This window comes from Lonchura striata, chromosome 4A, assembly GCF_050655825.1.
Source record: "Lonchura striata isolate lonStrDom1 chromosome 4A, ASM5065582v1, whole genome shotgun sequence".
Classification (NCBI taxonomy): Eukaryota; Metazoa; Chordata; class Aves; order Passeriformes; family Estrildidae; genus Lonchura; species Lonchura striata.
Genome location: NC_140742.1, coordinates 687,559 through 700,236, shown reverse-complemented (window position 1 = coordinate 700,236; position 12,678 = coordinate 687,559). Strand labels below are relative to the sequence as shown.

The 12,678-nt window shown below is 54.1% G+C and overlaps 1 protein-coding gene across 8 annotated transcripts in view; it reads left to right on the top strand.

Annotated features, from left to right (window-relative positions):
- The window catches only part of FGF13 (fibroblast growth factor 13), a 172,054-nt gene that overhangs the window by 120,521 nt on the left and 38,855 nt on the right, over positions 1-12,678 (top strand). The window contains exon 1 of one of the 8 annotated variants that reach the window (XM_021542162.4): positions 10,997-11,646. The exons of the other annotated variants lie outside the window; for them this stretch is intronic. Coding sequence (XP_021397837.1) covers positions 11,460-11,646 — 187 coding nt within the window. The 5' untranslated portion in view covers positions 10,997-11,459. Of the gene's footprint in view, positions 1-10,996; positions 11,647-12,678 lie in introns of those variants that run through there. 8 annotated transcript variants of the gene reach the window in all.

Below are 12,678 nucleotides of genomic sequence, written 5' to 3'. Positions count from 1 at the left end.
ACCAGCAGTGTGTGCAGGATGCAATACCCCAATATCAAACAATAATCTGATCAGTAGTGTGTGCAGGATACAATACCCAATATCAAACAAGAATCTGAGCAGCAGCCTGTGCAGAGCGTTCAGATTAACTGTGAGCTGAGATGCCAGCTGGGCTGTGTCACTCTGGATTAGAAACAACACTCTAATCACCAAGTCCTATGGATGGCGTGTGGCTTCCATGTTTGTTTTCGAGGTCAGTTGAGCAGGTCTGGGCACAGTGAAGTGTGCAGGGCCAAGTGAGCGCTGCTCTGCCCTGGTTCTGCCACGGGCAGGTGTGGCACTGGGCTGTCACTGCTGGTGCCTCTGTGCTGCAGCAGCAGAGGTTTGGCAGTGAGGATGAAGGGGCTCTGCAGCACTCGGGGCCTTTGCTGTGGGTTGGGTTTTGGGGTGTCTGTTGGGCAGCTTCAGTGTGCAGCTGGTACAGAGCATGCTGTGGGGATGTGTCCATGGTGTGGGGATGTGTCACCGTGCTGTGGGGACGTGCCCATGGTATGGGGATGTACCTGCAGTGTGGGGATGTTTCTCCGTGCTGTGGGGACATGTCACCGTGCTGTGGGACGTGTCACCGTGCTGTGGGGACATGTCACCATGCTGTGGGACGTGTCACCGTGCTGTGGGGATGTGCCCATGGTGTGGGGATGTACCTGCAGTGTGGGGACGTGTCACCGTGCTGTGGAGGGCCGGGTGTTGTGCCCGGGCTAAGGAGCTGCTCAGGGCAGCAGCGGGCGGGATGAGGGGTTGGGGGTGGGAGATCAGAGATCCGGGGTGAGGGTGCGGGATGGGGGAGCCAGGGTGAGGGTTGCGGGATGGGAGACCCAGGATGAGGGTGCGGGATGGGAGACCCGGGATGAGGGTGCGGGATGGGAGATCCGGGATGAGGGTGCGGGATGGGAGACCCAGGATGAGGGTGCGGGATGGGAGATCCGGGATGAGGGTGCGGGATGGGAGACCCAGGATGAGGGTGCGGGATGGGAGACCCAGGATGAGGGTGCGGGATGGGAGATCCGGGATGAGGGTGCGGGATGGGAGACCCGGGATGAGGGTGCGGATGCGGGCCGGGTACGGAGCGGCCGGCCCGGCCGGGCAGCACCGCGGACAGCGCCGGGTTCGGCCGGCGGAGCCGCTCGGGAGCGCTGCGGGCGCTGCCCGCGGGTGCCCCGGGGTGCATGGGAGGGATCCTGACTCTTTAAAGGACATGCATGCCCCTGAGAACTCCCGATCCCTTTTTTGTTACCCTGTACTAATTTACATATGCACAGAAATTTATAATAGGTTCATGCATATTCATTCTGCTGATTTCAGGTTACACTTACAGCTAGTTACACCTGTACTCAGTTTTTGTCAGAAAGTACAGAAAGAACTCCTGGGTCACCCTGCCCTGTCTGTATCAATGTCCGAGGAGTCTTTCTTATCTCTTACCTCTTAAACTTGAAAATTCGCGTTCTTTCTCTTCAGCTGGGGCAGTTTTGCAGTGCTGCAGTTACCAGACCAAACAGCATATTTCACTTATGCTAGCAAGCTCAAAGCAGCACATTTCACTAAACCCAGAGGGATTTGTACCCTGTTAAACCTTCCCCAGTGCGCGGCAGGCGGGAGCCTCGCGGGGCACTTGCCCCGACTGACTGCAGGTGTCCTTCTAGCTTCTCTTTCTCGTCATTCTATTCGTTTCCAGTACTTTCAGCACTGGAAATCTGTTCCGTTTGTTTGGTTTGTAGCTGCTTACAAATTCATATTTTACTGCATACTTCCTGTACAGGAAACTCTATATTTTGCTGAAAGCTTCCTGAAAAGACTGTACATCAGAAAATTTTAAGTAGGCTAAAATTTATGGCAGTAAAGGTTTAAAAATATAGTTACTGAGTAAGATGTTTCATATCTTGCAGAACTGGGAAAAAAAGGACTGAGGGAGGTGAAAGTTTCTTCCGTCATTGACAGCTCCCCTCTGATTCTCTCGTGTTTGTGTATCTCAGCCTTTTTGTAGCATTTTGGGTTTGCTCATATTTGTGAATCGGGAAGAAGAAAAAATGTCTGTGTTTGTGTCTGTATGAATATATGCCCAGAGAATTTCTTACAATCCAGCAGGCTTATTTCTGTGCCTGACAATCTCAGTCTGCTCCTTGTCCCTTCCCAGCAAAAGCTCCCAAGCCCTGGAATGTTATAGATAAAGCTAAACTAATCTTATTTGTTTGTAAACAAGGTTAAGTTGACCTCAGCTGAAGGGTAGGGACATCAGTATCGGGAGATACTGATGGATGTTGTGACTACTTCTCATCAGAAGCATGTTGTAGTTTTGCATGAAACAAGGAAAGAAGATCTGGTAGGAGGAGGTGGAAATGAGAGTGATAAACAAGGGGCTGGGGGCGGAAGGGAGAGGACAGAAAGCCTGGATTTACCATCACCTGTGTAACAGGGTGTCTGTCTGCTGTGCATTCACTCAGCACCTTTCAGCTGCATGACTGGGTGCTGCAAAGGCCATACATATGGCCTGGGGGTTGGATTAAAATCATGGTGTTGTCTTTGTGTCCACTTGTGCAGCTTAGTCTGCTCCTCTGCAGTGGGTTTGGGTAGAAATGTGCCACGGGTGGGACATTACCTGGTCTGTAGAAGCAAACGTGGCCCTGCTGTGCCTCAGCTGGACCTAAGCAAGGAACAACAGTGCTGAGCTCGGGCAGCTTCCTGTCTCTTTCTCTGATTTCTGAGCAATGCTTCTCTGCATAGCAACAGAACCTTTTTGAGCTTTCTGATGAGGTCTGACTCCCCAGAAATGTTCCCAGCCTCTATTGCGAATATTGGGAGCAGCAGCAGATGTTCTGCCATTAGCTTCCTTCTCTGAATTGACTTCTCTGAATTTCTTTTAATTTGCTTCTGTGAAATTTGCATACACATTTTTTCTAGTCTCCAAACCTATTTAAATCCCACAGAGCAGATGCTGGCTTGTGGTTCATGTTCCTGTTTGCTGGCCAATATTTTTCATGGTGTTGCTTGTGAAAACAGTGCATCTAACCTGTGACAATGAATTCTCTTCTGTTTACTCATGATGCAGTGTACTTTTCAATTCAAAATCCCTGTGTGATTTCTAGATGTCACCTTTGTTCTGCTCCTGCCAGCAGCAGCTCCTGTCATGAGGCTGACTTGTGCAGGACCAGTTGGGTGTGGGAAGTGTGACTGAGCTGGATTTTTGTTCCCGTGTGTGACTGAGCACTGCCAGAAGCAAGACCCTGAGCTGCACTGACCTTCATTAAGGGTTCACTTAATTTTGGTGGTGGTAAATATCACTTATCATAACGATGCATGAAGTACAGTCTGACTCACTCTGCAACAAGTTCAGTAAAGCAGAGGTAACGTTTTCCTTCATAAAGCTGGGAAAATAGTGGTGTTCTTTGTATGGGAATGAATTGCCATCTGGAGCTGCCTTTCTCTCTCCTTTTGTGAGTATTGAGCCCAGAGCCTGGTCAGATGAGCTTAGGTAAAGCTCCCTTTTCCATCGCTTCAGTCAGATATGTCTTGTTACACTCTGTTCACACCATGACTGTTACTTGGTGAGCTGAGACCCAAAGGAAGCTCAGGCTCGTGGCTCTTTTCCTAATCCTCAAGGACAGACCTTCCTTCTGCTTACAGAGGCTGAGACCAGCATTTTCCTTGGGTAAGCTGGTCCCAGTTCCATGCCAGTGAGTGAGCCAGGCTCCACTTCCACATTTCCAGAAGCATCATTGGCTGGTGCAGGGTCTAACCCCAGTTCCTGGAGAGCTCTGCTTCCATCCAAGACACAACACTTCTTCCTCAGAGTCCCTTTCATTTGTGACCACTCTGCTCAGCTTCTCATTTGTCTGTGTGAATGCAGTGCCACGATCTTGGCATGGGGGTGAAGTCACAGAAAAGCAGTGCTGGGCTCCTCTGGCCCCAGTGTAATTGGTTGGCATGGTTAGGTGCAGCCGAGTCCTGCATCATTAACACAGCACTGGGCACTGCCAGGCTGGCATCCGTCACAGGCTCACAGGGGCTGGGCTCTGAGCTGGATGGAGCCAAGCAGTGGGGCAAAGCTCCTTCTGAGCAAAGCAGGGAGCGTGGCTCTGAGGAGCTGGGGACATGCTTACGTGCAGGGGGAAGGAGGAGAGCTCTCAGAGGCTCCAGCTCACTGGGCACCCACCGAGTCTGGTTTTACCAAGCTGTTGACAAAGGATGAACCATCAGATCTGTGAAAAGGTGTGAAAAGATCTTACTTGAGTAATGTGGCAATTTCCAGGCAACTTGCCTTGGCTCCGTGCAGGACTATTTGCAGTGTTCTGTCATGTGTAAAGTGGCCTTATGTTAAGTTGGACAGTGGCACACAGCCCACACTTCTGCTGTGTGCCATGCTGAGATGGAAATGTTTCAGGGACAGCAGCTGTCAGTGCACTGATGTTTCCAAGAGCCACCGTGCTGGGAGGTGAGGGAGCAGACCCTCTGTGCATGCTGCTGTGGGAGTGTTGCCTGGCTCTGGTGGGCAGAGGGGTCACTTGGGCACTGCCAGTCCCTGGCTCAGCTCCCCCGGGCACAGGAAGAGCACGCTCCCATTTCGGGAGCCTGCAGAGCTGGGGACTGGATCCCTTGTGTTTGTTCTGTGACCTTTCCCAGCTGATTGGTGCTGATCTTTTATGCCCTGCATAGATGAGCTTTTGTGGTTGACATTTTGGGATGACTGAATATGAATTAGCCTAGGTAAAAATATTTCTGTTTTTCTATCTTCAAACAATGCCCTCCTTTTCCAAAAATGGCTGCACTACCAGGTCAGATCAAATCCAGTTTTTACTGATCTAGTATAAAGGAGTTGGAATTCACAGCTGGGAAGAGGCAGAACTGGGTTTTCTCTCATTAGTATTTTCTGTGAGAATCTGAGAGGAAACTGGTGTTCTTTATATGAGGTGCTGTGGCCATCCTGAGCATTTAGCAGGTCATGCAAGTCATGAAGAAAAGACCCAAATTCTTGTCAGTCACAAGACCTTGCCCTGTCAAACTTGTGTAGATATGAGAAGATAATGGGCTTAGACTATGAGAACCTTCCGTGATGCATCAGCTACACAATTATTTTTAAATACCTCAGTAGTCCTAGTGAGATGTCTCACGTGTTGAAGTCAGGGGTGTGTTTCTGTGCCTTGCTGCATGGGTGCCAGTTTTGGCACATCCAGTCCCGTGCACCAGTTGTACTGGGGTCTCTTCTGCTGCTTGGATTCCTGATTCTGTACCCTGAGAAGATAAAAATCAGTCACCTCATCCTTTGAGGAAGAAGTAAGTTTTAGATAAAGTGGGTCTAGGTGTCACGTCTACACTGCTGTCACAGGAATCTATTTTGATTTTTTTCCTGTTTCTGAGCAAGGCTGCCCAGTGCACTTCTGCAAAAAACCATGGCACAGGCACATACACAGGAACATTCACATCACTATTTACAAGTCCCTTATGCTCTCAACATAAAAACACTTCTGTCTGCAGCTGCTTATTGTAGCCATTCTTTACTATTAATTTTCAGGTTGGTCTGTTACTAAAATGTCCTCAAGTCTGAGCTCTTGGGTGGAGCTGCTTGGAAGCCCAGCTCCCTCTAGGAGCCTTTTCCATCTTGCCCTCGGCAATGAAGGCAGGCTGCAGTTCTGGAGCCCTGCCTGGGTGCAGCCCACGCCCGGGGGTGCTGGGGCCAGCCCTGCCTGCTCTGCCCTGCTGGCTGCGGGCTGTGCCCAGCTGGGGCTGGCTGCAGAGCACAGGCTGAGTCATGTCCATGGCACATTTCACCCAGGGGTTCAGTGAGGCAGGACTGGGCTCTGAGCAGCTCTGCTTCCTGGTGAATAGTGATTCTGTTTACTTAGGAGAGCAGAAACCACCGGGGCCTCAGTGCTGCTGTGTCATCCCTGACTGGGAAAGTCTTGTTTATCTCGTCCTGAAAAGACAGAGATGAGATTCTGGTGCTGCTTTTCAGAAAATAATGCTCTACTTTTGGAGAGTGTAGGCAGGCAGTGGAAATAGTCCATAGATTTGCTGTTTGAAGCTTTTTTTTCCTACTTTTTCTGTAACAGCAAGAACAAAAGAGCCTCAGGAGAGACTCCTGACACCCAATGCCAGGCTGTTTTTTTCTCATGCCAAAGCAACTTCAAGCTTGTAACTGTAGAAAAGTGGTTTGGGGTTTAAGATGGACTGAGTGAGGCTTGCAGCTGGCTTGGGATTTTTTAGTTCTGGTCTGATTTTGATGCAGCATTTGTTTTGCCCAGACACTATTAGTTTATATAAAGCGTACTATAAATCTTTTACTACTTTCTATACAGGGGAACAGGAAATAACTGAGAATGCAGTTTAGTCTAAGGGTGGGATACTTTGACCCAAGGTGCTGGAAATCAGTTCCTACTTTATGGCAGCATGTCATGAGAATTGCTGATGCTTCAGAGGACACAGAGGAGCCTGGGTGCCCTGGAGGGTCACACGTTGGGCTTGTGGGCAGTGACGGGTGCTAGGGGAAGGAATTCTCTGCTCAGGGCTGCCTGCAAAGGGATTCTCTGCTCAGGGATTCTCTGCTCAGGGCTGCCTGGGAAGGATTCTCTGGGAAGGATTCTCTGCTCAGGGCTGCCTGCAAAGGGATTCTCTGCTCAGGGATTCTCTGCTCAGGGCTGCCTGGGAAGGATTCTCTGGGAAGGATTCTCTGCTCAGGGCTGCCCTGGACACAGACATGTGCACGATGGGCTCTGGCTGTCCTTGCAGCAGCCTCCATGGCAGTCAGCTCTGCAGCTGGCTTGGTATCTTTCACCTGGTCTCAGTTTTTGTTTTGCTCAGCATGAGAGAGGACTGACTAAATCTTTTGTTCCCGGGATAGATTCAAACTCAGGGCAAACAGCAGTGGTCTGGGACCTGCCACAACACAGATGGTTCAGAGAGCAAGAACAGAAAACCAGAATTTTGGCCCTTGCCTCTGACTGGGTGAAAGAGCCAGCACTGCTTGCAGCTTGGGCCAGTGATGGGGATTTGATGCCTTTCTGAGCATCATTTGTGTACCCATGCCCTGCCTCAGCCCAAGAGCCACTCCTGGCCTGGCTGCCAGATTGCAGGCTTTGCTTCTGCCCAGTCCAGGCAACTTCGGAGGGTTCAAGCATGTTTTAGTGTCAGAATCATGGAAATAATCATGAGCAAACGCTCAACAGATGACAGGGAGGAAAAATTATAAATCAAAAGTGGGTGAGATCTTTGTCTACTTCAAAACAGTGGAATTGCTTCTGGTCAGATGGCAGCTCCAGGGAGATAATGGCACTGTCTCTGACAGCAGCTGGACAAGTCTGTCCCATGCTGAATTCTCTTTGATTGAAATGGCACTGGCAATTAACCCCTTAGCTTTAAATGTGCCCACTGCAATAAACATAAAGAGAGAGAATGTGTGCTCAAGGAACATCTTTGTTGTCTTCTACGTTCAAAAGGTCACTTGGAATGTAATTTTTATTTTATTTTAGTGTGGGGCGGAGTGAACAGTTCTTGCTTTTCAAACAAAATAAAGCTTTTCCTTGAGATTTTTATATCTGGAACACTGAAGTAGTCCAAAGGCTGGTCCTGTACCAAAGACGTTTTCCCAACAACATCTTCATTTTCATGTGCCATTTATAGTAAATGAAGACATGTTTGTGGGAGTTCCGATAGATGAAGAGGGTGCTCATGCAAAAAAAACTGGAGGACTGTTTTTGAAACTTAAATCTGATTATGCATATATGCTATTTTTGTTCCTCTCTTAGTTATCTGTCAAGGAACATTTGGGCAAATGAATTTTCATTATGGATTTTAAGCGTGCAGGCTGGAATGCTGGCAGAAAGATATCCCAAATACGGCTTTTATATACTGCTTTTCCCCGGGATTTTCAAGGTTAGCTGAATTCTGAGTTCTGGTTAGTCTCTGTGAAAACGCAATGTCTTGTGACCTCATAGGACAGATCACAATGAGGCAGCTTCACTTTGATCTGAAGATCAAACACTGCTTTCCAAACTGGGAATATTTATAAAGTAATGGGCGAGTCTCAGGAAAGAAAACAAGCCTCACTCACGACAGTATTGGAAGCGGAAAGATGGCAAAATTCGTAGTATGTTACTGGTGAGTTGAGTAGGATGAGTTATTGCTAATAATACCCAGCTGGCTTCTCCTGTGTTGGATTTCATATGTCTTATGTGGACTGGCAGATGAGGGTAGTGGTGGAACTTGTGAATCGCAGCTATTTTTACCCTAGCGTTAAACTGAAATAAGAAATGAGGCATGTTTGTTTAATCTGCCCGTGTGCACGGGCTGCCTCATAAACAAACGTGTGTGCACACAGCAGCTGCTGCAGCCGGGGCAGCCGTGGCACTGGGGCTGGCACAGCACAGGGACACTGTCCCTGCAGGTGACAGCCTGCACAGGGCGCTGGTCACTGGCACGGGGCTGGCACGGCCTTCCGTGGGACAGGCATTCCCGGCCGAGGAGCTGCTGGGGCTGCTGTAGCCGAGGGAAGGGCTGCAGTGGCTGCAGAGCTAAGCCAACCCTGGCAGGAGCTGGGCAGCACCTGCTGCTGCTGGTGCCAGGCCTTGTCCCGCTGTGTGCCCGACAGGGCCTGGAGCGCTGCTGCTGAGGAGGGGAGGAAGGGCAAACCACAAACCCCTCAGCAGCTGGCCGAGCCGGGAGCACAGCGGCAGCCTGGCTGTCACAGCCGTGCCTGGTGTCCCCTGGAGCCTGGGCTCTCACAGCCTTCCCTGGTGTCTCTGTAGCCCCCCGAGAGCCAGCCAGGGACACAAGGGGCACAGGGCACAGGGGCACAGGGCACAGGGGCACAGGGACACAGGGCACAGGGGCACAGGGGCACAGGGCACAGGGCACAGGGCACAGGGGCACAGGGGCACAGGGCACAGGGGCACAGGGACACAGGGCACAGGGGCACAGGGCACAGGGACACAGGGCACAGGGCACAGGGGCACAGGGGCACAGGGACACAGGGCACAGGGACACAGGGCACAGGGCACAGGGGCACAGGGCACAGGGCACAGGGGCACAGGGGCACAGGGCACAGGGCACAGGGCACAGGGGCACAGGGGCACAGGGCACAGGGCACAGGGCACAGGGCACAGGGGCACAGGGCACAGGGGCACAGGGGCACAGGGCACAGGGCACAGAGGCACGGCTGCCCGGGCTGACAGCAGCCTGTTGCCGTGGCAGTGCTGCCTGAGCCAGTTCTCAGGGCTGTCCCGCCGAGCCTGTGATTGCCTCTGCCTCGGGAATGAACCGGGCTGTGGGGAATGAACCGGGCCACAGGGAATGAACCGGGCTGTGGGAATGAACCGGGCTGTGGGGAATGAACCACGGGGAATGAACCGGGCTGCGGGAATGAACCGGGCTGTGGGAATGAACCGGGCTGCGGGAATGAACCGGGCTGTGGGAATGAACCGAGCTGCAGACGGGCTCTGTGCGGGGACACGGGAACGGCAGAACATGGCAACGACAAGGAGATTGCTCTTCCGGAGGATTTCCTCGTCTGCTGCAGAACTGCAGCTGAGAGCAGGCGGTGGGAAGGAAGGGCGAGAGGCACAAAAAGCCCCCGATAAATCCGCGATGCGGAGCGGGGACAGCCCGTACGGATGAGGGAAAGGCAGGGGCAGCGCGGCTGGAGCTGCGCCCTGCCCCGAGCCCGGCGCTGCTCCGGGGCCAGCGGGGCTGCTTGCTCACCGCAGTCACGTCTGTTTGGGTGTCTGCTCTGCCGGAGGCGGCTCCGAGCGGCGCAGCCACCCCTCCCGTGGCACCCCCCCTTCCCCTGCACTCCCTCCCCTGGCACCCCCTCCCTTGATATCCCCTCCCCTGGCACCCCCGCTCCTGGCACCCCCGCCCGTGGCACCCCCTCTCGTGGAACCTCCTCCCCTGATATCTCCTCCCCCGATACCCCTTGCCCTGGCATCTCCATCCCCTGACACCCCCTCCCCTGACAGCCCCTCTCTTGATACCCTCTCCCCTGGTACCCCCGTCCCTGGCACCTCCATCCCCTGGCACCCCTCCCCTGGCACCCCTCCCCTGGCACCCCTCTCCTGGCACCCGTCCCCTGACAGCCCCTCTCCTGACAGCCCCTCTCCTGATACCCTCTCCCCTGGCACCAGTCCCCTGGCACCCGTCCCCTGACAGCCCCTCTCCTGATACCCTCTCCCCTGGTACCCCCGTCCCTGGCACCTCCATCCCCTGGTACCCCTCCCCTGGCACCCCTCCCCTGGCACCCGTCCCCTGACAGCCCCTCTCCTGACAGCCCCTCTCCTGATACCCTCTCCCCTGGTACCCCCGTCCCTGGCACCTCCATCCCCTGGTACCCCTCCCCTGGCACCCCTCCCCTGGCACCCGTCCCCTGACAGCCCCTCTCCTGACAGCCCCTCTCCTGATACCCTCTCCCCTGGCACCCGTCCCCTGGCACCCCGTCCCCTCCCCGCCGCGCCCCGCGGCCGCCCCGCAGCGCCGGGCAGGGCTCTCCGCTCGCCGCCGCGCCGGGAGAGGAGCGGGAGGAGGAGGAGGAGGAGGCACGGGCAGAGGAGGAGGGAGGTGGTGATAAGGGGTTTGCTGCGTCGCCTCATTTGTGTACCCAGCGCACGGCTGGTGGGGAGTGCGCGGTGCCCGCATCGCTGCCGGAGGGATCCTGCTGCTGCTGCTGCTGCTGCTGCTGCTGCTGCTCCTGCTGCTCCTGCTGCTCCTGCTGCTGCTGCAGTCCCGGCTCCGGAGCTGCTTGTTTACCGGCTGGCAGGTGCTGCGGTGCGAGAGCCGAGCAGGGGAGGCTGTGCTCACCTGTCAGCAGCGCAGCACAAGAGGCTTCCCGAGGCGTCGGCAGCCCAGGGGCATCCAGCCTCCAGCACCGACTGCTTTGGGTCTCTTCTACGTGAGAAGAGGAAAAAGGATCCAGAAAAGCCCTGCAACTGGACAGCCCCTGCTGGAGTCTAACAGGTGTTTGCTGGGATTTGAATGGGGAGGGGACGGGTGGGAAGAAAAGTTAACTGGAGAAATCGGGGCTAGGAGAGATGAAATGATCTTGCACCAAGTGGATGTGCCATGGCTGCGTGCAAATAGCGCGTCTGGAGAAGCTTGGAGGGATGTCTTGCAAGTGATCTGCGTGATCTCCGTAGAAACGCTCACCTCTGCCTGCAAACTTTCCCCTGCTAGAAGTTGGGAGGAATAAAAAAGCACCAGAAAGTGAAAAGGAGAAGACCCCAGAGGACAAAATCGCTCGAGCCAAACTGTTGCGTGCCGCGCCGGGGCTCCGGTGCTCGTCCCGCCGGCGTGTCCTGGGCTGCCGTGCCGAGCGGCGTGGGCGGCCTTGGCCAGGCTGCCCGGCAGCTGCCCGGCCTTGGGGACGGCCGAGCAGCATGCTGGCCGCGGCCGGCCGGCGAGCCCCGCGCGCCTGAGCCGGCCCCAAGGCCGGGGCGGTGGCGGCCATGGCCGCGGCCATCGCCAGCTCCCTGATCCGCCAGAAGAGACAAGCCAGGGAGCGGGAGAAGTCCAATGCCTGTAAGTGTGTCAACAGCCCCAGCAAGAGCAAGGGAAGCTGCGACAAGAACAAGTTGAATGTGTTTTCCAGGGTCAAACTCTTTGGCTCCAAGAAAAGGCGAAGAAGGCGACCAGGTTGGCAAGGGTTATATCTTTGGGGGGTTGGTTGGTTTGGTGCAATGGAAACTGGGGCGTGTGTCAGGTGTGGGGAAAGGGGGAAAGGTATTTCAGAGCTCGTGCAATGGATGTGCAGGACCTGGGTACCCATGCCAGTCCTTTCCCGTCGTGTTCATCGGGTTTATATGGGTAGCACACGCTGCTGGCTGTGCCTCACCTGTGCACCTGTGTGGACCCAGGTCTGTCCCTCTGTTACACACATGCGAACACACGAGCGTGTTTGTGGGGGAGGTGCTAGCGGGGAAGTTCCCACACACGCATCTCTCAGTTGTATATTAAATAACTTCATGGTCTGGAGATCTGGTTTGGGTGCCCTGCTTCACAGAATGGCCGTGCCATGCTTTCTCTGCCAGTTGTGCTTTTGCCAGCACCTTGCAGAGTTTTGCTTCAGCGCCCTGTGCCTTTCTAGGAACGCCACCCCTGCGGCTGCCCTGCGGACACGAGGGTCTCTGGGTCGCAGGTGCACAAGATCAGGCGTGAAGGCTGGGTCCTTGGTCGGAGTGGTTTGTTTGTACGTGGGAGGAGCAAAACCCGCTGGCGATGCTGCCGTGCTTTGCTGTGCCAGAGCACTGGTGCTTGTGCCACCCCACCTGCCTGCCTTCTCGCAGTTTGCCAGCAGCTTTGGGATGGGTTATGGCTAGAGAGCCAGAGTGAGGGTTGGAGCAATTTCTGCTGAGCAAAGTTGGTAGATAAGAGTTGTGCGTCCATCAGGACTCTTACCAAAGTTGCCAATAAGATCTAATACACTTATGCAAACTGTTGTAAGCTCTTGCTTCAGCCCCTGCTACAATGAAGTGCAGCAGCAGAGCTCCCCAGTGCCTTTGGTACAAACACAAGGAGCTTACCCAGCCGCAGAGTGCTGGAAATGACACACCACATCTTCACAGTGTTTGTCTCTGAAGAGAGCGAGATGTTGTGGAGAGAGCTGCAGGGCTGTATGAGCTCCTGACAAACGTAACTGTGAAATGACTACAATGCAGATGTCATTGG